This window comes from Papilio machaon, chromosome 10, assembly GCF_912999745.1.
Source record: "Papilio machaon chromosome 10, ilPapMach1.1, whole genome shotgun sequence".
Taxonomy (NCBI): domain Eukaryota; kingdom Metazoa; phylum Arthropoda; class Insecta; order Lepidoptera; family Papilionidae; genus Papilio; species Papilio machaon.
In genome coordinates this window covers 8,136,260-8,163,534 of record NC_059995.1, presented here as the reverse complement: position 1 = coordinate 8,163,534, position 27,275 = coordinate 8,136,260, and the positions used below count along the sequence as shown (strand labels likewise).

At 33.4% G+C, this 27,275-nt stretch overlaps 1 protein-coding gene across 2 annotated transcripts; it reads right to left on the bottom strand.

Annotated features, from left to right (window-relative positions):
- Positions 1-1,907: 1,907 nt before the first annotated feature.
- LOC106718191 lies at positions 1,908-27,275 on the bottom strand. 2 transcript variants are annotated; one of them, XM_045679860.1, is made up of 3 exons: positions 27,014-27,275; positions 7,172-7,319; positions 1,908-2,027 (listed from the first exon to the last, which is right to left on the bottom strand). In XM_045679860.1, exons 2-3 carry the CDS (start codon positions 7,310-7,312, stop codon positions 1,932-1,934), a joined length of 237 nt encoding a protein of 78 aa, XP_045535816.1. In that variant the 5' UTR covers positions 7,313-7,319; positions 27,014-27,275; the 3' UTR covers positions 1,908-1,931. The 2 variants fall into 2 exon arrangements, with proteins under 2 accessions (XP_045535816.1, XP_045535817.1); XM_045679861.1 differs by lacking the exon at positions 27,014-27,275 and adding an exon at positions 15,751-15,786.

Below are 27,275 nucleotides of genomic sequence, written 5' to 3'. Positions count from 1 at the left end.
ATTTGAGTAACTAGCTGTCGCCCGCGTCTCTGTCCGCGCGGCATTATAAAAAAACTTTATAAGTAGCCTATGTGTTCTTCCAGACTATTTTCTACATCTGTGCCAAATTTAATCAAGATCCGTTGAGCTGTTCTGGAGGTACCGTCAAACAAACATCCATCTATCCACCCATCCACCCATCCATCTAAACATTTATAATATTAGAACGATAATGAGTTATATTGTCTTTTTTAACGAGAAAGTGTAGGATGAAACAATGAAATTACTGGGCCGCAAACAGCCAACATGGCTCTGGAACTTTATCTCTCTTACCGTTGGTTTCAGAGACAAAAATCTCCTTATAAAAAATGCCATCATCCCTCATTATCTTACAAATTACAAAGTAGAGATGACGCTAAGTTTTAAACGGGGATTTTGGTCTTAGAAACCCACGATTAATCCTTGTCTTCTAAGGTGTGTAGATTAATATGCTTATTATAATAAGCGGTAAAATACGATCTATTTTTTAAAGAATAACATTATGTAATATTGCATATTGTTTGCCCGCAGATCCTTGGTAATAATTACAAGGGAAAGCGCACGCGCAGGTCGAGTGGCACGTAGTAGCAATATGGGCTATGGTCATGTTGCGATAGAGTAATTAATTACAGAGGCGGTACACGTCGTCATTTGCAATGGTCGCCTTGGATGTGCCATAGAACACTTAAGTACTAGTAGATTCTAACAGCTACATATAAAGATATGATCACTAAAACGTCGCTTAGTGTGTGATTAAGTGAGAGAAATTTAATCATTGTTAGTTGGCTAGTTTATTCTTTATAAAAAACCATACACGCTTCTAAATGTCATCTTTTTACATTTAAAAAAATTCGGCAGCTTAGGAGAGAAAAAAAAAACATGCATATTATATTTATTATATATTTGAAAACTATCAAAATAATTATTTATTTCATAAAAATCAAACGTAATTAAACAAAAACAGTAAATAAATTCATAAAATAAACTCATTTTTTTATAAAAATCTTTTTAGGTAACCTATTCTTTTATTATTTCTAATATTTTCATTGTACTTAAATGTATACATATAAAAAATTTAAAACATTTCACTCAGTTACAGTTTAAATTATTTTCCTTTTAATAAAAAAATAACATTTCATAATTTGGGTAGTCTACGTAATTAATAAAATTTTACAGTTTCAATATTTTTTCAAAATCAAAAGTAAATCTTCTCTCTCTTATAACAATTACGAAGATATGAGAAATTTGTAATTTAGTAAAAATTAATATACGAAGTATTTTTATTTTCTTAACCTTAAAATATTTTGAAAGACATTGTTGGCGGCCATGTTTATTTTATAAACATTTTTTTACGTATCTAATACAATCAAGTAAAATTTTACGCTGTAAAAAATTTTATAAAAGATCTTAGATAAAATAGGAGTAATATCTTTAATCTAAGTTTAATATTATAAATCTAAAAAAATATATTTTATGCACATTTATTTCTGTCTTCCGAGATCACTCCATAGCTTCCATTATTTTCCTCGTATCACATGATTATAGTTTTCATTCTGTAATAAAAAAGTAAACTTTGGTTTTAAAAATATTTTTCGATTTTAATGTTCGTCATGAGTCAAATATTATTATACCCAATTGTATTAATTGTAATAAATTAGTGATGAAATCAAAAATAAGTAAACAGGTGAAATAATAATAAAAAAATAATAATGCAATTCAATCAATGTAGTAGCTCCATCTAGCTTGTGCATTGACACTTTTTAATTCTTAGTGTATTGAGTTGCCATCTAGCGATGAATAACTAAACTAAACGCTTAATTAAAAAATGCGCCATCTGTTTGTGGTATGACAAAACGTTTAGAAGATCAACACTGAAGAAATAATCAGACCTGTTCGCTAGATGGCGATAGATGTTAGTGTGTCCGCCGCACTTCCCGCTCGGCCTTCTCCTGGCGCTTGAGGTCATTGATCGCCGTCACGCTGCCGAACAGCACTTTCGCCGTCACTTGCTGCAAAATGCACATAATTGCACATCAGTGACAATGTTCAAAACAGACAGGTCAATTAATACCACAGTGACAATAATGACTATGCACTTAACTAAACATTTTATGTTACAGTTTATATTTAACATTTTGCTTTATGTTTTATCGTGAGTTAAAACGAACAACATTGTTGAAAATTGTTGTTGTACAATATTTCATTTGAGTAATAGAAAAATAAATGGTAATTAACTAGCCTGTGGCATTTACTTCATAAGCTCAAAAGATATTTTAAGCACCTCCATATCAAGCTAGATTCAATGAAATTCTATGAGGTATCGCATTACTGGAGGATATAAGCAGCCTCATCAATATTGGAAGGCAATGAAGTCACGTTTTTATAAAATTGCTTCGATGTAATAAAGTACCCTAAATATTAATTGAGGATCAATTTCATCCAGGTGGCGCTAGGGGCGTGTTAGAGTTTCAGATGCCTTTATTGCTTTAAGCTGCTACCTGACCGCCATAATTGAAACGGTCGGACGGCCATATTGGAATTTGTTGCATGTTTTTTTTTAATATTTAGTTATAGTGTAATTTGTTAATTAATTAATCACAATTGGTTATCGCGTACGACCAAAAGGACAAGAATAAAAAGCTTGATTTTTCTAATTTTCATTATATATTAAAGTTACTGTTTGAGATATAAAAAATATAAATGGATGACGTTGCAACGTAAAATAGCGGGGAACGTGCAAGTCGTGTACATCGGTCGTGGTTGAACATTGCAGATAACGCGTGATGCGGCAAAATTACAGAGTTGACATGACAGGTAACAAGATAAAGACTGTTACATTTTTGTTCAGCATTAACAGAAAGTTTAAACTTGAAGTGTAACGTGCCTGTTAAAGTCGACACAAATAAATTACTTGAAGATTTTATATTTATTATATTATCTGTGGTTTGTATTACGAATGTCTTAAAAGCTTTGGTTATTTAGTTATAATGTTGCCCTATATCTAACGTCAGTGTTTTCCAAAAACAAAATGTTCTATGTAACCGTGGTTCTTCTCTGATGGAACAATCGTAGAGGTACAAAAAGTCATCCATTTTTCTTTGAAGAAGAGATAACAATTATGTATTGTTCATGTTTAATACCACGTACTAGTTAATTTCATTATATTAAAATTATTCTTTAAATAAATAATTTAACAAGAAAAATTACCAAGCGTAACCCGATAGCAGTTTTGTCAAATTTCGTAATTCGCTCCAGCGGCTATAACGTATAGATCTGTTTTAGACCACGAAGTATTAAATATCTAGGGCATTGGACGTTAAATTTATAGTTGAAACCATTAAATTGAACGTATGAAATATTTTTGGCAGAAGTTTTAAAATGTATAACTGTAATTGCCAAGAGTCGAGTAATAATTATGTATCATAAGTTTACAATGTACATAAATAAAAAATAGAAACAAGAAAAATAAATTTCGGAGGGGTATCTACATCAGTAGAGATAGGTCTAGGTTGAGCTGTTCCGGAAACCCGGAATCCTCTTCTATTGAACTTGACAATGGGCATTGACGGGGTTTTTGTGGGTTAATTCCTACATAACCCGGGTGTTCCCCCTGTAGGCAGAGTATCTTTGGAAGATTTTCCACAAAAAAACTCCAACACAAAAAAAATTCTAGTAAGAGCCATCTATATTAGAGAGAATTGAATTGGTAGAGAATGCCTTTAGGCATTAAGTCCTCCTTGTACTTATAAAAGTGCTAAAGAATAAATAAATAAATATATTAGATTGCGTGAAAGAGACTTAATTATAAAGGGAGTGAGGACTTAAACTAAAAATAATAGATCAGTACGAAAGTGCTATATGAGATCGGCATCTCACAAACATTGTGATGTGGACAGGGAGTTGAATAAAAACACCAGTATAATTGCAAAAACAAACACAATGTTGACTAAATATACGAGTAAATATCTTATTGATGTGCTGCTAAAAGGATTGCGAGAAATATAACATCGATAACTACCGAGGGTTTTAAGTATGATTAATGAATAAAGTTTGTGACACACAGACGGAAGTATGGATTCGATTTACAGTACAACCTTTATAGTTATCTTTATACGTAAAGCCTTTACATATTTTGTTATGTTATGATAAACTAAAAGTTAGCTGTGGGAATTTAAAAGAGTCTAACTGCAACACTTAAAGTCCTTAAATAATCATTTAAGAAGTAAATCTAAACTAAAGCTCTGCTTAGGTGACCATGAAATGAATCTGAGTGTGGCAGCAAGTTACATTACATTATCTTATCACTAACAACTCTGTCATAAATGTAACCGTATTAAGAAGCTGTAACTTAACAAAATGTTAATTAAATCTTGACGACAGATATGATCTTCTCCAACTCATCCTAATGGGAAAATTTGCCGGCAAAAGGAGTGTTGGCCGTTGGAAGAAATCGTGGTTGAGCAACATCAGAGAGTGGACTGGAATTTCGAGTTCCACCCAACTGTTTCGCCTCGCAAGGGATAAACAAAAATATGGAGAACTGACTGCCAACCTTCGCTAGTCGGAGAGGCACCTCAAGAAGAAGAAATCATCTTGAAATATCTCCGCATTTAAACATAACATTTAGCTTATTGAAAAGCTTTAAAAATAATCGACCGATCTGATTACCTTTGTACCATACGACAGTAAAAGAATAAAAAACAAAAACTCGAGCAAATAAATTCCTCGAAATCTGAACGGCTCGAGTTGAATTGCGCTGCCTTAACTGTTACTTTATACGGCGCCGGGGGACTGCGGGGAGGGCGCGGGGAGAGGGGGGGAGCGCTCCACATACTGTAATTATAACATCGCTAAAGTCTGATCAGTTTAATTGGCTTTGTGAGAAAGGTATTGCTATCGCGGTTAGTTCTGCCAGAAAATATATAAATACCAAACAAAAGCATAGAAAACGATTCACAAGACAAGATGCTACAGCCCAACAATTGCCTTGTGGCAGTTTTTGACATTGATAAATGTTGACTATATCTATGAGGTGTTGTAAATTAGTTTCAGTTGTGGCCACCGGGTCAGATAAATTTGTCGTATTATATATTACGGAATGCGAGTAACGAGCGCTTACGCACAAACTTTTGTGTAAGCTTCGAATTCAGTTTTGACTTTCGCCAAATCATTTATTTTACTTTGGGATGACAAGCTATGCTCTAACAAAAGATACAAGCAGGTGATGGTCCGATCTATTGACAACGACTGACAACAGAGTTGTAATGAGAGAAGTTGGGAAGGAAGAATTGAGTACTACATAATAAAAAGATTGAGTTTCCGAGCCCTTATCAAAGAAATACTTCCGTAATACAATATTATCAAGTTAAATTACACTTATATTTTATTGCCAAGATTCAGATAAAATATTTTTTTGTAATTTCTTCAGTTTCTGGTAGTAGTAAGTGATGGTTTTTTATCTTTGTAATTTACAAGCATTAAATTCTGGCAACTGTGAGTCGTTATAGTAAGAAAAATGATAAGTTGAGATCATTTAGTTATATCTTTGAAATATTAAAACAAACTGAATATGTTCTTGAATGTTATTAATGTAAATTAATACTATTTTCACCTGACTTTTTATGGGTTATGTTGGTTCAATTGTCACCACTTTTAACATGAACGGATTTTCTGCTTTTAAACTTTGAGATGTCAGTCGATTAGTAAATCTTCCCAATGTTATAGGGGCAAAGTGAGACATCTTTGTTTTCCAAGTTAAAATATTTTCTTATGAGAACAGTGAAAAAATTACTGTGTTTTATTAAGAGTAGGAAGTGAAGAAAATAATGATTAAATGATAGTTGGTATTGCGACTTTCAGAACAATGTTGATCTCACTAATATTATAAATGAGAAAGTAAAAGGACATACATGTTGAATGTAGTCTAGAAAAAAAAATGGATTTATTTCAAGTAAATCTTTACAATTAAGTTGCCGGGGCTTCCCAAAAAGTAGTCAAGAGACACTTGTGTAGGGAATGCCTCGATCTTCCAGTGTACATAGCAGTTTCGATTTACATTTTAACATAAAGAGTAAATAATTTTTAATTGTGTGTGTTTGTGTGTGTGTGTGTATGTTGTTGTTGTCTAGAACAACTACTAGACTATAATTTTTTTATACCGCGCGGACAAATCGCGGCTAAAAGCTAGTTAGTTCTAATTATTTTTGATGCTAAGCAGGATTACGTTTAAGCTACTTCATAATAAGCCGGATTGATGCGAATAACAAAAAAGTAATAGAAAGACATAAAGGTAGGTTCAGAACGAGTTGATGTATTGCTAGTATCGTAACTTATTCGGTTCATAAATTATTTATATATTTATATATAATCGAGCGACGTGGGAACGTTTCGAAACGTTCTGCCCGTCTGTTGATCGTAGTACGTAGGGATTTGCGCCCGGCATCGGCAGGACGAATGCGCTGAATTTTGCGCAATGCGGACCTCAATCGAGTATCCTTTTTGCGCACGGGATTCGTTCATTAAGAATTTAAAATATTCCCATTTTCAGAATGTTTACTTTTTATATGTAACTATTTAACTTTGAGCGTCGGTGGATCAGGGGTTGAACACTTTATTTGCAATCTGCAGGTGGTGGGTTCGAATCCCGCCATGTACCAATGTGTTCTTCGATTCTCGATTTACATATTATTTACTATATTATCATTTATCCGACGTTCTTACGGCGAAGGAAAACATCGTGATGCAACCTGCATATATCTGAAAAGAAATTCAAAGATATGTGTGAAGTCAACCAACCCGCACTTGGCCAGCGTGGTTGACTATAGCCTAGTCACCCCTAACTTGGGGTAGGTTCCGAGCCCCTCAGCGGGGACGTATAGTGACCTGATGATGAATGATGAATGAATTTAACTTTGGTATTATAACGAGACATTAAGTAATGGTAATTTTTTTTTCACTTATATTAATCGACAAAAATTCTAATGCTTTGTCAAATATTCCAACTGCTTAATTCAGTTAGGTATGACACATATTTTCATGCAGCAGCCAGAGTAATTATATGGTAATTTAACAGAAACAGAACTTATTTAAAATTCTAATTATCACTCGATTTCATTGCATTTTAGCTATATAATATGTAAAAGGTTGTATATACCTGATAGTTGTTGTTAGAATTCTTGTTGGGCGGCGCGTACCCTCGGCCGCCGTAGCCCGCGCCAGCCCCGTGGTATAGGGTGTTGTTGTTGGCGTCGCGCGTAGTCGCCGCTGTGTACGTAGATTTGCAGTTTTGTGACATACTGTATCTGGAATTATTATAAAATGCGTTTTAAGGATTTAACTTTATAAGATACGACCTTTATGTTAATGGGCGTTTCCACTACTATTCTGTTCATTTTGAAAAAATAGAAATATTTTTTACTAAAAGCCTGCAGTGGTATCTTACTGTAAAACCTTGTGTGGCGAGATTGTGGGACTTGGATAAGGTCAGGGAATTGATGAGTGGAAGCACACTCTAAAATGGATTCGCTCAGTCAATAACAAGTAAATTAAATAAGTATTGTTTTAGGCGATTATTATACTACCAAAAGAATTAAATTATTAATTTGGTAAAGTGAATTAAAAAAAGAACTTCCAGAAATCTACTCCAATCAGAGGAAGAAGTCTTGATATGTATTTATAGTTAAGTCTGCGAGCTTAAGTTTTGCGAAATATTTAAATTAATGTTTACCAAACAAATGAAACAATTACGATATTTTTTTGGTATTGCTACAGTTTTAAGTACCGGCCAAATTATTGCCTTATATAATTTGGAAAGTATTCGTTTTTAATTTTAATGCAGTAGCCGGATCTCACAATCGAACGGGATCGCAGAATGATTTGGAATCAATTATTATTTAATTATATTAATTTAATTAAATACTAAATTTCAAGAGCTAGATTCGACTTTTTTGCAAACGTCTTAATTTATCGTCCATGCTTAAGTTATGTAATCGGGGATGTCCACCGCCTAATCACCTATACAACAACTTATTGCTATCTCTGTTCTGTTCATAGAGAAAGAGAGGGATAACACTATGTTCCGGCAGTAGAAGTATTAAAAGTAAAAATTAATAACAAGCTTTTAAGCTATAAGTGAAGGCACTTCAAGATGAGCACGACCTTCAGTAATGAAGAGTACGAAGAAGAAGAAGAAGCTATAAGTAGAAATATAGGTATAAATGTAGTAGTTTAATTTAATGTTTTATGTCTTGATCCCATAGACAAACGTCTTATGTCGTTTTGTGGGACTAAACGATTATTATGAGATTTTTTGTAATAATAAAAAAATAAAAAGCATGCATGAAATAACTGGCATACAATAAAATATACATTCATATCTAAAATAACAGGAAATTTTATCAAATATTTAATTTGCATATTAAAATGTTCTTATTAATATAACTACCGAAAATACAGAGCTGTCTTCGAGGAGTGTAGCGGAGTGCAATTAAAAAAACCGAACCTGTCCAAAAGTGTAGCAAGTTTGGTAGTCCGGTACTGTTAATAACAGTAAATGTAATACAAGATGGGCAATTAAACTTTGGACCCAAGTGACGACCGCATGGCGGATGAGAGATTATTTTATTAAAAAATACATATTACATTAAATTTTATATGACACTGATGATACTGACAAGAAAAGAGCGACATATTTTAGCTTTCTGGTTTCTCGAGTATTTTATAATGGTTGACATATTTTGGAGTGAAACTTCTAAGCTGAGTACTTTCCAGGGAATTTCACATTTGTAAGATTTCGTTACAAGATAGAGAAGGAACATATAAGATAGAAAAGAGCAAAAGAGATGCATATATGTAAAGTATAGTACGCTTCAAACGTATGTATAATAGCTGAGATTTATTATAATGTTTTGGTTTTTAAAGAAAGTAAAGTGAATAATATTTTTAATTTTCGCTCTTAATTTCTAAGGCATTTATATTATCAATTTATTATTTTACATAACTGGCAACTCTTATGACTGGGCCGTACTAAGACTAGATTTTAGAGGTCACTTTATTGCATGTGGCAACATAGCAACACTGCGGAAATCTTTATTTCGTATTAAATAAATATTTGCGAGCAAAATGTAAGCACTTCCTGCTCTCCTTATACACAACAAACGCATTACTTCCCTTATAAAGGTCGCGCCACACGTACTCGTATTTAATTAATCACACCTTTACTAATTAATAATTATTACATTCTTAATGATTTTATGAAACTGTATATTTTATCAATGTTCAACAATAAGAAATATTTCAAATGCTCCAGCGACAATTTATTAAGATTAACTGACGGATATTACCGTCGGCTAACATTACTGCGGTAATTATAAACGGCAAGTTAATTTTTCCATTTAAAGTACGAATGAATAAGTCATTAAAGGCGAATTGAGTGCATACTCGTTAATGTTCGCGTGGCGTAGTCATATTGAGTTGGAATGCACACATATAGGAAAATGTAATATTTGTGTTAAAACTTGTGTATAAATTAGTTACGCCAGTATTCAACCACCTAACGAAACTGCTAAATTTGGCACCTTTACACCTCTAGACCTTTTTAAAAGAGATCATACAATATTGATAATATCAACCAACCCAGATCTAGTCTTTATGGTGAAAGGAAAGGAGAGAAGAATTTGCCGATTCGATCGATTGTCGGGTTATCTTTTAGGGCTCACTCAATACTAGCTCACGAATCACCAGTGAGTTGCAGTCCTATAAGAATTTTTACTTTATATTCGCGGACAGTTTTAAACGCTTCCGCTTATGTTTAACACCACTTCCATCAAAGTATACATTTGTTGGCGCCCTGTCAAAGTGGATTATCCGTTTTCTTTTCGTGAAGCGCGTCCGTGCCTCGGTCATTTTTACTGGATCGTTAAACATTTTGTATTACATTCAGGTTTAACACAATTAAGAGATATGTGAGGTTTAATATAAAAAAAACCTTGAGAGGTGTCAAGGGACACCCGGATGGAACGAAGTTCCTTTCTATTAATTAGTGAAGGAACCAATGTTTATTCTATGAATAAAAAACTTAAGTCTTCACAAGAAGTACATTTTATTTCTATGAATTTTCGTTATATATTGTCACGTCGTTGCCATGGTGAAGTAGCGCTCATTCGTAGTTAACATAATTACTATAGCAAAAAGTGTCGTGACAACTTTTCGTAAGAATTTTTTCCGTCTAGCCCCCTTTCACAACACGCGATAAGGAACTTCGTTCCAAAAGTTTATCTGTTTTAGATAATCGGTTTAACGGATGACAATCTTTATTGTATACTCTGTAAATTTTATGTGCTATCTCTTTGAGCACCATATTTGGAACATAATACACGCGATATTTTTTTTATATTAAAAGGTGGCAAACGAGTAAGCGGCTACTTAAAATCGCCGAAATGACGAAGCGACTGCCGTCCATAGACATCTGCAATAGCGTTGCCTACCTTTAATCGACGGAAGAGAGACGCATAGAAAGAAGATATTTCCCCTTATACGTCTCCTACTCTGTCAAATCTACTTCTCGTTCCCATCCTTTTAAAAGGAAGAGCACTAAAATGATGCATTCAGCACTACACTTGTCAGACGAAATGCGGAATTACTTCCACTTCGCGTCTTTCTTCTCTGTGGTCGTGGTGTAACACGAGGCGAGCCGTTCAATTCGTGCAACAGATATTGTTGGCGTCTACCACTGTTAAAATATATTCTTCAAATATTTGTTTACTTCGATAATCATATTTTCGTTACCTTACATAGTTAAATAATTTCTAATATTAATTTTCTCGAAAGTTCTTTAGTCTAATTTGAAAAATGCTAGGAAAAACAGCGCCTCCTCACATAAATCAACAATAAGTTTACTTCGGTAATAATGTATGTAAAAGTGCAAAAAGTGCGAAATCCTATCAGAGTTAACGCATGGAAGATTTCTCAGCGAACCGACCGCACCAGTTTGTGTGGAAAGGTCTTAAATGTGTGCAATTCACACTTCGCTCTAGATTACATTCCTTGTTTTTTTTTTGTTTACGTCGCTTTTAGATTACTTTACATACAATTACGGTTTTAATATCAACGTGTTAAGTGCCATTTTCCTTTGCATGCAAAAGACAATTAAAGTTGGCAGCGTTGAATAATAAAAAAAATATCCACTTTATTTCGAATTGTATAAGGTGTATTATTAAATAAAGTTTAATCTTGTATTAAGTTCAAAGTAATAAACATTTTATAGAATATATTTAACGATATAAATGTAATTTTGGCAATATCAGACCCACTGCCTATTTAACTGTGAATTTTATATTCCATAGTACATGTAAAAAAATGGGACCCATCCGCAAGCACTTCCTTTCGATTTAAATATTTTTTATCAAAATTGGACCACCAGGGGCGGAGTTTCGCGGTAACACACATAAAAAAAATACAGTCGAATTGATAACCTCCTTCTTTTTGAAGTCGGCTAAAAAAACAGTTGTCACTGTTTTTCATAAAGAAAATGAAGGGAATGGAATTATTTTAAGACAGGTACAACAGTAGAGACTGACCATTAACAGATACCTTGACTGAAACTCTTACATTGGCTGCAAAATACTTTGTTTTGCATCAAAAAGTACGTCAATAACTTCCGGAAAAATAACTCGATAACATGTTTTACACAACATGGTCGAGTTTTAATCGATTTAATTTTTTTGCATTAAAATCGTTTCAGTAATACAACTCAAAATCCTTTGGCAACGAAACTTTTTTGCATAACTTATTCCTATTTTTATAATTGGCATGTTTAAAATATGCGGCCTCGCAAAACACTTTCAAGATAATAAACGATTATTAACTGCTTAAAAATAAACCTATAAATAAAAGGACGAATAGGACCTTTTATCTCATTACATTCACAGCCTTTTGAATTGATCAGTTCTGTGACCACATTCGATAGACATATATATATATGTATATCACAATTAATGTCTACTTTTTTTTCCACCTTCTTATGTATCTAGGAGCGCAGTGCTCACACAAAACGAGCACTATTGAACTATTTTTAGCCGAATTCCAAAAGAAAGAGGTTATCAATTCGAGTTTGTTTTTTATGTCTGTTACCGCTTAACTCCGCCCCTGGTGCTAAGATTTTAACAAAAAAAGATTAATCGATAGGTAGTGTTTGCAGATGGGATTTTTTATTAATTTATAAAATACCTAAAAGACTAGTAGATTTTGAGTTTAGTTTCAAAATGCGTTCCGAAAATTAAGGACTTTTTTTGCTTTAATTGCTTATGTAGGCTAAACTATAGGACCTACATAAAAATGATGTATGGAAGAATTATAGCTCTTTAAATGTGCTAAATAAAAGTCTGCGATAGCATATATCTATCTTTTATAGTTTTCTCATAATAACCATTTTTGTTAACTGTATTAATCGCGTATTTAGTCCGTCCAAAAAATAACTTTAGGGCTGTGGGTCTAGCACGAATATGTGTGATAATTGTCTTCGAATCGGTATCGTTAATTATGTAAAAAAAGTATGACATTTTTGGTGTACTTCACACCCGATCACAGCGCCCCCTGCACATATTTTGTCGATGATACGATGGCGATTAATACAGGTTTATTTTCATTTTTGACAGATGTGGTTAAGATGCAAGACCACAATTATTTGACTTTTCCGCGTAGTTATTCGTAAAATATAGTTTTAGTTCTACTTCATTTAGATATTTATTTTTTTCTTGTTATAAACGATAGGCAATTATTTCTAACTAGCTTTTATCCGCGACTCCGTCCGCGCGGAATAAAAAAAATGCACACAAGATAAAAAAAGTTCCTATGTCCGTCTCCTAGTTCTAAGCGACCTCCCCATCAATTTTCAGATAAAGCAGTTCGACCGATCTTGAGTTATAAATACTGTAACTAACACGACTTTCTTTTATACTCGTATATATAGATAGATTATTTCGACTGATAGGAATCTTGGTTGAATAATTTGCGGTGTGTGGTTTGGCTGCACGTATTATTAATTAAATTCGGGAATCCAGTATTGATTATCAGGTTCCTATTGTGGTATTCATAGGTACATATGTATATAGCGTAATATACATAATGTTGTGGTCAACTCTACATGTTATATATAGGCATATTAAATCAGACATTTTGTTATCTTATTTTTCAGAAGTTATTATCGCATATTGTGAAGGTAAGTTATGTATTAATTCCTATAAAACTTGATTGAAGTAACTTACGAGTCTCTAATGCGTATGTACGAGTTGGGTAAAGGTAAGTCTTTCGTCATAAAGTATGAATTTAAGTAAGCTTAAAATCATATTTATACCGTTTGGTAGATTAAGGTACAGTGCAGTAATAAATCGTTCAGAAAGTGTAATTTATATTTATATAATTAATTTTTAGGATAAGTAATATTCCAAACAAACCAAAAGTTGATGCGATTTAATTTTTTTATAAAATTCAGAAACCGAAATTAAATTGGTTAGTTGTAAGTCTAGTGAACTTCACAAAACTTTTTGTTTTAATTTACAACTGCATTCAGTATAATTTAAAGAAGCAACATTGTGTACTCGACTGTATCTAAATTAATAAAATAAACTGTGTACACGCATGTACTTGTACGGACTTAAATTAATAAAATAAGTTGTGGACGCGTCTGTATCATGGGGCAGGGCGTTAGCGTCTATTCCGGATTCGTTTGACCCATTGATACAGTTAGGGGACCGGTCCGTCGAGGTTCGATTCCCCGGCACAATTGCACGACGGTGTCTTGCTTTGGATTGCTCGAGCTATCGAGCGTATTAAATTTCTCCGCCGTGGAAACTGCTATTGTACAAAATTTAAGAATTCGAAAGATAGATTATAAAAAATTCTAAAGACAGAGTTGTACCTAAATAAGGTAAGATGTCGTTATAAAATTGTTAATTACATTTTTTAAAGGGCCATAGCAGTTTTATTTGCATGTTAAAAGAAGATGAGCTGCTGAAAGCTTAGGGACATAGAGTATAGACAAAAAACATAGAATTGTCCGGTGCTAATATTTAAGCTCATAAACGTTACCTGTGGAATTTTAACAAGTTATAAACCATTAATTTTAGTATCTCCACTCCAGAAAGTGGACGCATTCTCGAAGAATGACAACATGATTAACATTATCACGATAATGTCTGTATTTGTAAATAAATCAGCATTAGTAAACCCGGACATCCTAATCCAGGTCCGGTCAACCGCGCCCATGTTTTGACCCCCAACAAAATCGTTGCAAGCGGGCCAAATCACAGCCATTAAGTTTGTTATTCGTGACCTGTGGACCTAGCACGAGTAGTTGTAACAAAGTACATCGTATCGTCACCGACAAAATTTGTATTAAAATTTGTGCAGCGCCTCCTATCGTGCGTAAAGTACACCAAAAATCTCATTCTAATTTTGACATAATTGACGATGACGGTACGAAGGCGATTGTCACAAAGATTCGTGTCGTGTGAGGTTGTCTTTAATTTTACGACACAATTGGATTATTATATGAAATGAGTAAGTTTTTTGTAAAGTTCTCTCTTTAGTTTCTGTGTCATCGTTGTTAAATATTATTGTGCATGAAACAATTTATTTTGATTAAATACGTAACTTTAAACATGAAAAGGGATGACTCGTGGCAAATATTATATGACCTTATCTCTTAATGCAAGGAATATAGTTATGAAAATAACTTCCCTTTACCTATAAGCCTTAACATGAAAGGAATGTCTTATTAATAATTTCTACTTAGTTATGTGCTTTCTTTAGTTTTCTTATATGATCTTTATATATGATGATACTGCATATAATATTTTAATGACATTGTAATCTTACTAATATTATAAATGCGAATGGATCGATGTTTGTTTGAAGGTATCTCCAGAACAGCTCAACAGATCTCGATGAAATTTGGCATAGATGTAGATCATAATCTGGAAGAACACATAGACTACTTACTGTGTTTTTTTAATTCCACGCGGACGGAGTCGCGGGCGACAGCTAGTATTGTATATTGTGAAGTGAACTATTTGGTAATGACCTAATTCTGACAGTGTGACCCGACCCTAATCAATGATTTAGTTAGCAATAATATAGAAAGGATTTCCCAATGATGATTATGTTGCGACATATTCTTTTTTTATTTTAAACTAGCTTTTACCCGCGACTCCGTCCGCGCGGAATAAAAAAAATGCACACAAGATAAAAAAGTTTCTATGTCCGTCTCCTAGTTCTAAGCTACCTCCCCATCAATTTTCAGCTAAATCAGTTCGACCGATCTTGAGTTATAAATAGTGTAACTAACACGACTTTCTTTTATATATTTTAAATTGAAGCATTATGAAGGTATTATCAGAGTAGATTTTTGCTTCAGAATAAGTGTAATCTGATGACGAAAATAATTACTACTAAAGACTTATGTTTTTATTTTTAATTTCAAATCAATAAATGAACTCTAAAATTACCAATATTTGCCAATATTAATTGTATTTAATACAAGCTTTTACCCGCGACTCCGTCCGCGCGGAATAAAAAAAAAAGAAAAGAAAACGAGGTAAAAATTATCCTATGTCCTATTCCTGGTTCTAAGCTACCTGCCCACCAATTTTCAGTCAAATCGATTCAGCCGTTCTTGAGTTATAAATAGTGTAACTAACACGACTTTCTTTTATATATATAGATGTACAAACTTACTCTGTAATTAACTCGATGATTCTGTTACAAAATTTAAAAAACACATACACACACTGAACTCATTAGATACATAAATAATATTTATTAATTTTTATTTTATTAAAATTTCCCCTTTTATTTTTAATTAAAAGCGACTTGAAATATTGTCTTGACACAACACTAGCACTGGTGTCTGTGGTCTACGTACAACTAAGTGTTCCTACGTTTGAAATTAAAAATAAATAACGATACAAATCGAGCGGCGTCTAGCTGTTTTTATTATATAAATTATTGACAAAATCAACTATGCCGTGAATGGGTGTAACGGGCCTGACCACATCCGGGTTCGTATAACCAGGACGTCGCACGGTGGCGGGTAAACCCGCGAGCGCCGGATCAAAAAAAATACTACGCGGCTCGCAAAGCGGTTTCACTACGTCTAAAGTAGTTAAATAATTAGTTCATTATGACAGCTGTCAATGTGTTAAAAATGTAGCTAATTTAATTTAATGACATTCATCATTATCTATTAAGACTACAGGAATTAACATGGTTAATCTGAAACACTGTTATTTTAGGCCTGCGCACATACGGCATAATTACGTTCTTAACTAAGCTGACAAGATTTCGTACTTAAAAAGAAAAACAAAACTAGCTCTACAACAGATGAACACTCTATTATAAACAATGATTTAAAAAAATAAGATTATATGTGAAGAAGATCTTAATAACATCTGTTGCACTATTTAATACTAACCTAAAAAAAAAAACTACTACTACCTACTTGATAAATCTTTTCTGGATGTAGGTTTTTTTCAAGAGCCTCTAAAATTTTAGACCGAATATTGTCACATTAAATTTCAACTCGCTCTGCGGTTTACCGTAACAATTCTAGGATTTTTTAAAATATCCGTTTAATAATGTATAACAGGAGAGACTTGACATTTATTGTAACACAGTCACTTTCAGTACTTGAGCGTGGTTCCGTCTGTATTTTCCGTGTCACATCTATATTATTGCTTACATATGTTGATAATATAAATTACGTCATGTAGTTCCAAAGAAAAGTTTTCCTTTTAAATTTGAATTTTTGGAACGAAGTTCCTTACCGCGCGTTGTGAAAGGGGGCTAGACGGAAAAAATTCTTACGAAAAGTTGTCACGACACTTTTTGCTATAGTAAGTATGTTAACGACGAATGAGCGCTACTTCACTATGGCAACGACGTGACAATATGTAACGAAAATTCATAGAAATAAAATGTACTTCTTGTGAAGACTTAAGTTTTTTATTCATAGAATAAACATTGGTTCCTTCACTAATTAATTGAAAGGAACTTCGTGCCATCCGGGTGTCCCTTGACACCTCTCAAGTTTTTTTTATTAATTGTTTTTAATTTGAAATTTATCGAAGAGAATTTCGGAAAGAAGTTATCAATAATAGCTGTCGCCAGCGGCTCTGTCCGCGCGGAATTAAAAAAACTTTACAACAAGCCTATGTGTTCTTCCACACTATGTTTACTATGACATACCTTCAACCAAACATCCATCCATCTATTCATCCATCTAAACATTCTCATTTATAATATTAGTAAGATTAATGACATTTTTTAATACATTTTTATGAACGTTTTACGTGATATGATGCCATAACACAAACGTTCTTTAAACAAAGTGAAACATGGTAAGTATTTACTGTATTTTTCATTAGAAAATCAACATAGATTTTAAATAAATACTTAACATCAAAAAGAATTCATTTCTTGCTTGCAATAAATTCGAATAATATATTATAGGGTGATTTTATTTTAAATCAAGTTAAACAATTTTCTGCTAACACTTTCTCAATGTATTACGAATCGAAGTAAGGTTCATTTTTTTATGATAATAAAGATAAAATCGTGTACTAATTCGCCTAATTAAAAAAACCATTAACTGTAATTTCACATTGAAACACGCGCGGTGCGTTTACAACTCCGCAATGAATTAGTAATTCGTTATTAATCGGACTAAAACACGGTCACGTCCGACATGACATGTTGCATGTGCTAAGTTAGTAGAGATGATGTTTCCTCGTTTCAAAACAAGTACTGGTGCCAGTACTTGTCTATTTATGTCTTGCAAGTACACTAGACGGTCCACTAAACTCGTGTGCCAATTTCTTGACGAAGTGGAAGGGCCACGAAAACAATGCGTCGATGTTAAACGTTCGTAACATACATAAAAAACAACAAATCGGAGGTTTACTTTTTTATTGTGTTTTATAGATATCGGTTAAGTAGTTTTTGAGTTTATTCATTCCAAATATTTTCACTTTATTAATAAAACTAGCTGTCGCTCGCGACTCCGTTCGTGCGGAATTAAAAAAAAACAATAACGGAATTAATAAATAGTCTATGTGTTCTTCCAGACTATTGGAACGAAGTTTTTTCTACATCAGTGTCAAATTTCATCAAGATCCGTTGAGCCAGTCCGGAGATACCTTCAAACAAACATCCATCTAAAAATTCGCATTTATAATTTTAGTAAGATGGGGGTAACTTTTATGCATAAAATCGATCGTAATCGTAGCAGTCTCAAATGTATATGAAATTAAAACATAAGCAACGCGTCCGCGTACTTCGTGGCCCAATAACAAATGGAGGGCGATGACCTGCAATAGTCAAACATCCGGCGTTAGCAGAAAAATGTATTTGTATTACTGCATCCGGTTTTGTAACTCCTTGTCTTACTATCTCAGATCGCAATCGACTCTACAGAATCTTCCGCTCTTGTTACAAACTGTTATTAATGTTATAAATTACTTTTAACGGCTTTTGTAAGGCCGGATATTAAAATATTTACTTTTATTATTTTACTATCATCTCACTTATTATGCAGTTATTCAAATGCATATTGTATGGAAGAAAGGCATATGACAAAATGTGGAGGGGTACATCACTAGAGGTAGGCTTAGGAAGAGAAAGATGGCCTTTGCGAAATACGACATGGTTCTTTTGAACTTACAAAAGTGACTATATATTATGAATGATAGATCAATATGGAAGACGAGAGTTTGTTTTCCAATTGAACTGGAATGTGATACATTTAATCATACAATTTCTTGTCTATTTATTCTGCATTTATTTTCCTCTCTATGCAGAAAATATTAACCTGTCTACGAAAAAGGCGTTACCTTCCGGCAGGCAAGAAAATGTATGGAAAATAACCACTAAGTGTAGAAATATGTTTGTTTACATACTGTATTAGGTATTAACTTAATTAAAGCTGTCACTTATATACAGCAGACATACAACGGTACGAACAAATGTCTATTTTACATACGTCTTATTAAAATAATAGCGGAAACAAACAAGTTCACCACAAACTTGTCTAAGGTCTTTGATAAATATCTTATCACTAGAGAAAGGATAAATTACATACTTAGGTAAAAAAATCCTAGCATAAGCCTGTAGCTTAGCTGAAATGATTACAAGAAATATAAGCAAGATGACAAAAATCTGTTAGTTTAAAAAAATGTTTTATTTTATCGAATTAGGTTTGTATAATTTTTTTGAAATACAATAAAACTATAATAGGTTTCTTGCTTGAAATTTTATGTCTTTTAAGTTTCTGAAATGTCAGTTAATTTAATCTCCAGTTAAAATGGTGACTCATAATTTGAGTTGTTAGACGTTTTACATGTCCTTCAGAAACAGGGCTTTAATCTATTAAGGACAAAGCACTAAAGTCACTCTATTCCTAGACCAAAAATACGTTGTAATTAATAATTCAAAAACAAATGAATCTCGATAAATTGTCTCATTAAATTTGCAGTGCGGAAGAAACCCTCATTATTTTTACTGGGTTTGACGTAACCATTACTATCGGCGCCCGATTCTCTTTTCAGATAAATCGATTCTGACCCGAGTCCTAAATTAACATCGATTAACAAACCTTACTCACAGCGCCCCCTTACGGAAGATTTATGCGACACTTTCAGCGACGGAACTATGTGTGGCTTACGGCTCCTATCTTCAATTTACATCAGAATCGTATTATATCGATTTGGTTAATTATCTCATCCTTACTGTGGCATTCTGGGTTAATTGATAATTTGAAAGTGACTGTAGTTGAGATTGCTCTTTTATAATCAATAAAAAATATACATTTTCAATACATTTAGGAATGGACTCGGTATAAGCTCTAAAGCTTTTAGCAAGCTGGTAGATTAAATTACAAATTTTTGTAAGGCTGGAGATGGGATGGAATTTATAAGATACTAATTAACGCCCGCGACTCCGTCCACGCGGAATTAAAAAAAAAAACTTAGTAGCCTAAGTGTTCTTCCAGGCTATATTCTACATCTAAGCCAAATTTAAGCAAGATCCATGCAGCCATTATGGAGATACCTTCAAACAAACATCCATCCATCCATCTAAACATTTACATTTATAACATTAGCAAGATTGACCTTATTGCCGAATTACCGCCAATGGACTTCTTTCTATGATTGTAGGTTCTAAATCATTAAAAAAACGAATAGTGTTTACTAAAAACCGCAAAAGCGTCTGTTGGTATACGCAACTAAATTGTTTAGGTATTTATTGTAATACTAGCTGTCGCCCTCGACTCCGTCCGAGCGGAATTTAAAAAAAACTTTGTTAGTAGCGTATGTGTTCTGCTCATACATGTGTGTTTTGCTCTATATCAGTGCTAAATTTCATCAAGATCCGTTGTACCGTTCCAGAGAAACCTTCAAACAAAAATCCATTTAAATAGTTTTATGGGACGTTGTTTTTCATCCACCCATCAATACAAACATTCCAATTTATTATATAAGTAAGATTTTATTTTATTATAGCCGTGAATTAACTATAAAATGAATCACTGCGGTTTGTCGACCTTGGCTCGATGGCGCGACAAAGAAAGCTGTTGATAATGGTTAGTCATACCTTTAAACAAACGGCCGTATCAATATTTTATAGTGATAATAAATCCCTTGTATAAGGGAATAGTTGAATTGCTCACATTTTATTTTTATTCGACGCGATGTGAGTAAACGCAGCGGTAATGGATTGATGTATGCTTCTATAAGATATAACAAAGCTTTGACAAAGGTACACGTCAAAGATTTTACGATGGAAGCAGATAACGATAGCTGTAAACGGACCACAGTTTGTTGTCGCCACTAAAATATTGCAGCACTAGAACTATTTGGAAAAATCGAGGGAAAGAGACCCAGAGGGCGTCGCCCTATGCGCTGGACTGACCAAGTACGCACCGCACTTGACTCCAGCATACATAATGCCATCCACAGCGCCGAAAACCGCACAGAATGGAGAACCACCCTTCGCGAGATGGTCAAGAGGAGAGGTCGCGACCCTCAGGAGTGAGGAAACGATGCGCAGAGAGAGAGAGAGAGAGAACTATTTGAAGCTGTCCTTGTGCGGCAATCTTTATTTTGACCGATATTATTAAGTCCGATTTCTTAGCCCGAAATTCTGTAAAATATTTAGAAACATAAAATTTTTAATTAATTTTGTCGTCACATGTATGTCATGTCTATTCATTACTATTGCATTTAACTCTGTGTATGTGTCAAGTAGTCAATGCTCATCATTAAAACGTCCCACGGTTAAGTACGAGGGAAAGTGTGGGCCTTTGAACGCTGCCTATAGAAAGCTAACTTTATCTTGAAATCAACTCTAACTTATAACTTAGATAATAACTTAGCCTCCACTTTAATTCCGCAGATTTATCGCTGAATGTTTATAAATTACTTAGATTTATGTGATTTCTAATTATTACATCGAGTACGAATGCAAATGACTTATTTTATTATGTAATCTGTAATTGTATGTTTTCTAATATTTGCTAAGTATTCAAAAACATTTTCTCTTTTAATAGTTTTAATTTTGGAACGAAGTTCCTTATCGCGCGTTGTGAAAGGGGATAGACGGAAAAAATTCTTACGAAAAGTTGTCACGACACTTTTTGCTATAGTAAGTATGTTAACGACGAATGAGCGCTACTTCACCATGGCAACGACGTGACAATAATATAACGAAAATTCATAGAAATAAAATGTACTTCTTGTGAAGACTTAAGTTTTTTATTCATAGAATAAACATTGGTTCCTTCACTAATTAATCGAAAGGAACTTCGCTCCATCCGGGTGTCCCTTGACGCCTCTCAAGTTTTTTATTTTATTATATGTATATAATGTGCCAGAGAAGAGATAAATAGACTGCATGAAAGGTAACGTGTTTGAGTAAGGATGACTGAAATGACGAATTATGTATCGAACCGGTGAAGGATAACTTGGTGCGCTGACATAGAGTAGGCATAAGACAGTAGGTTCTGATTTAATTACTGAATTTTGTTTTCAATTTGTCTAATATTTACAATACGATAACAAACTAATGTACTTGTATAAGTAATATTGAACTATCTCTACCATTATGCTTTAAGATAAATATTTAATATTGTAATGGAAATGTCGTTGTAAAAGTTAATTAAGCGTTGCAGTTTCGTATTCTGAGTGCTAAGCTTCGTTAAAATACAATCGTAAAATAATCTGAGATTAATTTGATAATAAATTAAATTACAAATAAAATATATATATGTCAACCTTTATCCGAACATGGGGCCACGAAACTCGATATAAAGTAAACTTTACCAAATAAACGATGAATGATATATTTCATCGTATTAATATTGTTAATTAAATTGTTATTGAAAGTACGGAAAGCTTTATTATATATATTGCAACAACATACAAGAAGGAATTGTAAATGCGTTAACTTGCCTTCAAGGGTCTTAAAATAAAAGATAAGAAGTCCAGATTTTCATGCCTTAGTTACTTGATGGTGTTCTATAAAATGTTAGTATTACTCCGGTTCAAGGGACTCATGTAAGTATATATTTTTCGAAGGTAATTTCAACATTGGATCTAAAAATATACTGTAATATATATCATTGTCATATATCAATATTGTTCATATAAATAGAATGAATATATGATCCCATAACTTATTTTTTAAAGACTGGTTTTGTTTTTTTAAAATACGTTTTTCGTCCTTGACACTGGAAACGAACCTTCCTTTATTATTTGCGCCGAATAGGAACAAGGTTGGGATTAATGACTTGTGTCATTTCGTACAATATAGTGGTTTGTATAAAATACTACGCAATAGTACTTACCCACAATTAAATGTACACACGAATATGTCGTTTCGTTTTGGAACGAAGTTCCTTTTTGCGCGTTGTGAAAGGGGCTAGACGGAAAAAATTCTTACGAAAAGTTGTCATGACACTTTTTGGTATATCACCATGGCAACGACGTGACAATATATAACGAAAATTCATAGAAATAAAATGTACTTCTTGTGAAGACTTAAGTTTTTTATGCATAGAATAAACATTGGTTCCTACACTAATTAATTGAAAGGAACTTCGTTCCATCCGGGTGTCCCATGACACCTCTCAAGTTTTTTAACGTTAGAGATATTTTTTATATAGAACAAGCGGACACTTGAATTCGCTTAAATAGCAAAGTGATCATGGATATCTGCAATTCCAGATGCCTACCTTTAATCGTCGAAGGATGCACAGAGAGAGGATATTTCCTTTTATATGCGTCCCCTCCTCCGTCAAATCTACTTTCCCTTCCCGTCACACCCTAATAAGAAAAGGATGGGAAGGGAACGCGATCTAACACTCCGGCACGCACACTGAGAATTTCTTTTATTTTACGCCTGTCTTCTGTGTGGTCATGGTATTTCATCCAGCATATTAATGCATCAAACAAATATTATTGTTGTGGGATTTACCACTGTTTTTAAAGTGATTTTGGGTTGCGTAGGTTATTTGTATGATGAGGTTAGGTTATCTTTAAAGCATGATTCTTGCTGAGTTATTAAAGTAAGGAAACCGAACTAAAAATTAGTGATTTTAACGCATTTAATAACGTCAATATAGTCAATATAATATCTTAAATTACGGGTTCAATATAGTCAATCAAAAAAATTCCAATAAAATGCTTACATTGTCTCCAAAAGTATCGTATTTTAATGGCCGAATTTGAGGCTAATGGTGTTGTAATTAGAAGTCACATTTATTAGCATAATTTACAGCGACCCAGCCTTGATATACGACTTTGTCAATGTGTGCGTATGTCCGGGATCGAACGGGACCTCTTCAATTTAAATTGGGTAGATATTGCACCGAGAAGAGAAATGTGTTTACTTTATTACGTCATTTATTTTGTAGATGTTAAGTTATTAAATAACTAGCAATCGCCCGCGACTCCGTCCGCATGGATTTAAAATAAAACTTAATTAGTCGTCCATATGTTCTTCCAGACTATGCTTTACATCTGCCAAATTTCATCGAGATCCGTTGAGCCGTTTTGGAGATACCTTCAAACAAATATCCATCCATCCATCCATCCATCCATCCTTCTAAACAGTCGTATTTATAATATTACTAATATTTACTAAATTAGATCAGATCAAGGAGAATTAAAAGTAATCATAAGAATATATCAAAGTTAAAAAAAAATCTAAGATTCGACTTTTGTGAATTTTGAATCGAAAGCAAATAAAAAATCCTGTATTAATAAACTGCTACAGAGTAAAAAATGTGACATATATTCCTAGCTCGTGAGCGTAAGTTAGGTAAAAAAGTAGCTTAACTAATCTTTGTACGTGTTATTAGACCACGTTCTCGCCGCGCGTGTCTCTCGGAGACGTAGCACATTCTGTGAGATATAACTCATCTGGTATGGATTATCAATCACTTTAATAGGTCAAGAACAAATCGGCGCCATGGATTTATTAATATTATCTTTCAAGAAAATCGAAAAACACATTGTACATGACAGGATTCGAACACAGGATAGCAGATTACAAGTCAAGTGCTTAACTCCAGAGCCACCGACGCTCTAACAATGAAAAAAAAATGAACAACATCATTCTAACCTCACTAAGTCTGAACTCATTATCCAAATGTTGGTTACAAGAACTTTGTCTTCTTGTAACAGATTGCGGTGAATGGTTCGGTTATTTTTTATGTCTATATAGCACAAAACGTAATAGTCTGTTATTAAGAAACAATTATACAAGTTTTTATTTCGTCCAACGGACTATTGTTGAATTGCATGTCTGAAATGATACAAAAAAATTGGGCTCCTGGAATTCTACTACTAGTTAGGATGCAGTTATTTCTACATAGTAATTAATATAGCGTATAATTTTAGTTTTTATGTAATTTTAAACCTTGGATAACTGCATCTGTTTCACTATAAACCTTGTATTTACATATATTTTTTGCAAAGATTAAGTAAATTGTACATATCACATGAAATACAGATCCATAACCAGATTTAATATAAGGCTCATTTAAGAAGGCGTCGGTGGCTCAGGGGTTATGCACTTGACTTGCAATCTGCAAGTTCTGGGTTCGAATCCCGCCACATACCAATGTGTTTTTCGATTTACATATGTACATTTATCCGACGTTCTTACGGCGAGGATAAACATCGTGATGTACATATCTGAGAAGAAATTCAATGATATGTGTGAAGTCAACCAACTCGCACTGGGCCAGCGTGGAAGACTATGGCCTAGTTACCCCTAACTTGGGGTAGGCTCCAAGTCCCTCGGTACTTATAGTGAGCTGATGATATACGTAAGTATAGTAAGTACATGTAATACATATCAAATACCAGCTTTAATGTAATGAATATAAAGACCACAGACAGGGTAATAATACGTAAACATATAAGGTTTCTTAAACTCAACATCATCACAACATCATGGAAGGTTTCTAGCATTTAATCAGAAGAACATAAGTACCATTGTTATGGAACCAATATGTTGTTAATCATTTGATCGAGTTGATAGTATTCCGAGACGTTTCATACTCAATTAAGATGAGTCAGTGACATAAAATGATTATTCAGCGACGCGTGCGCTATCTCATTTGGACCAGCAAATGGCCTGTCCGCTTGAATTATACGGGTTCCGGGAAGGCTTCCACGCTCACTGATAAGACACGACGCCTTGTGCATAAACACTTCCGGTGAGTTGCCATATGTGATTCAAGCATCTTTTATTTTTTTATAGGATAAGGAGGCACTAGCAGCGGGTCGCCTAATGTGTAGTGGTCCAATACAAAGAGATTTAAATAAATATATTTTTTTATAGAGGGTCATTCCAAACATTTCCCTACAAACAATTAAATAAAAATATTACGTTAGTTAAACAAGGATATCGGGACCAGTGACAGAGGCGCTGCTATCGCGGTTCTGTCACAAAATTTATACAACCAACTTTGGCACACAGAATGCCATAAAAGAAAAAATTATCTCGTAACTGTTTTTTTAATCGACCAGGTGGCGCTATTTTGCTGCCATAATTTAGTTTAACTTATGCCCACCAAGTTAGATATCCTTTTTGGTCTATAGCTATGTTTGTGATATGTTTTTTTAGATGTTTCAGCTGTGGAAACCCTCAGACTTAACATAAATAAATAATAACAATTTATAGTACTGATTAATTCGTTAAGATGGAAAACAAAGCTCTCTATGCAGCCACACTTCAGCAAATATTTTCATAACTATTAGAAAATCGATAATTGGGAAAAAATAATTACATGAGAGTTTTTATGGATTTCTACATTGTTATTTGTATGTATAAAATTTTCAAAATAAAAAATAAATCTATATTAATATTATAAAGAGAAATGATTTGATTGTTCATTTGTTTTGCGTTGAATATTTATTGAAAAATTATTTCACTGTTGTGAAATTACACTATGCCTGTGTGACATAGGCTAAATTTATTACTCAATTTTTTTGAATACCGCGTGGACGGAAACCCATGCGACAACTAGTTTGTTATATAAATGAAAATTTAAAAACTATTCTCTCGAGCTCCGGCTGTATTTCAATTTGAAAAAGTTTCGTGAAACTTCTCGATAGGTCAGTTCTTCTAGGTAACGTTATTAAAAGTTACGAGTTGATAAAAGTTAGAAAATTATTACATTAACTGAAACTTTATTTAATCTATGTTTACTAGAACTATTTTTTATACCTCTTTTCCTTTAGATTAGTATTTTAGTTAGAGATAACAAACATTGATAAAAAAAGTACTTATATAATAATTAAAAAAGAATTAGTGCAAACATTTCGGATAATGTACATATAATATACCTTAACTCAGTAAAAGAACTGTATACTCCAAATGGAAGACTTCGATTACAATAAAAGCCAAACTAAAAAAATAAACAAATGCAACTCACCTTTTAATATCCACCGGAAGGCTTTATTAACCCGGCAGCATTCACAAAAAAAAACCAACACAGACAAAAAAGTTTTAGAAAAATAAAGTTCGTGGAAATGGCGCGCAAAACTGACAGCTGTCAGAGATGAAAAATTGTGTGTCGGGATGGAGAAAAATGGATGAAAAGCTATATATCGTATTTGTTTTTTAGTTAGTGTCGTGTCTGCATCGCGGCGGTTGATGGAGGCAATGCGAAGCCCGCGTAATGAATGGTCGGTAGT

What these genes read in the sequence shown, in the direction of transcription:
- LOC106718191 (XM_045679860.1), bottom strand. Translation starts at nt 7,312, where the DNA reads ATGTCACAAAACTGCAAATCTACGTACACAGCGGCGACTACGCGCGAC. An exon ending in ATTCTAACAACAACTATCAG is followed by an intron (nt 2,028 to 7,171) that starts GTATATACAACC and finishes TGCATTTTGCAG; the next exon opens with CAAGTGACGGCGAAAGTGCT.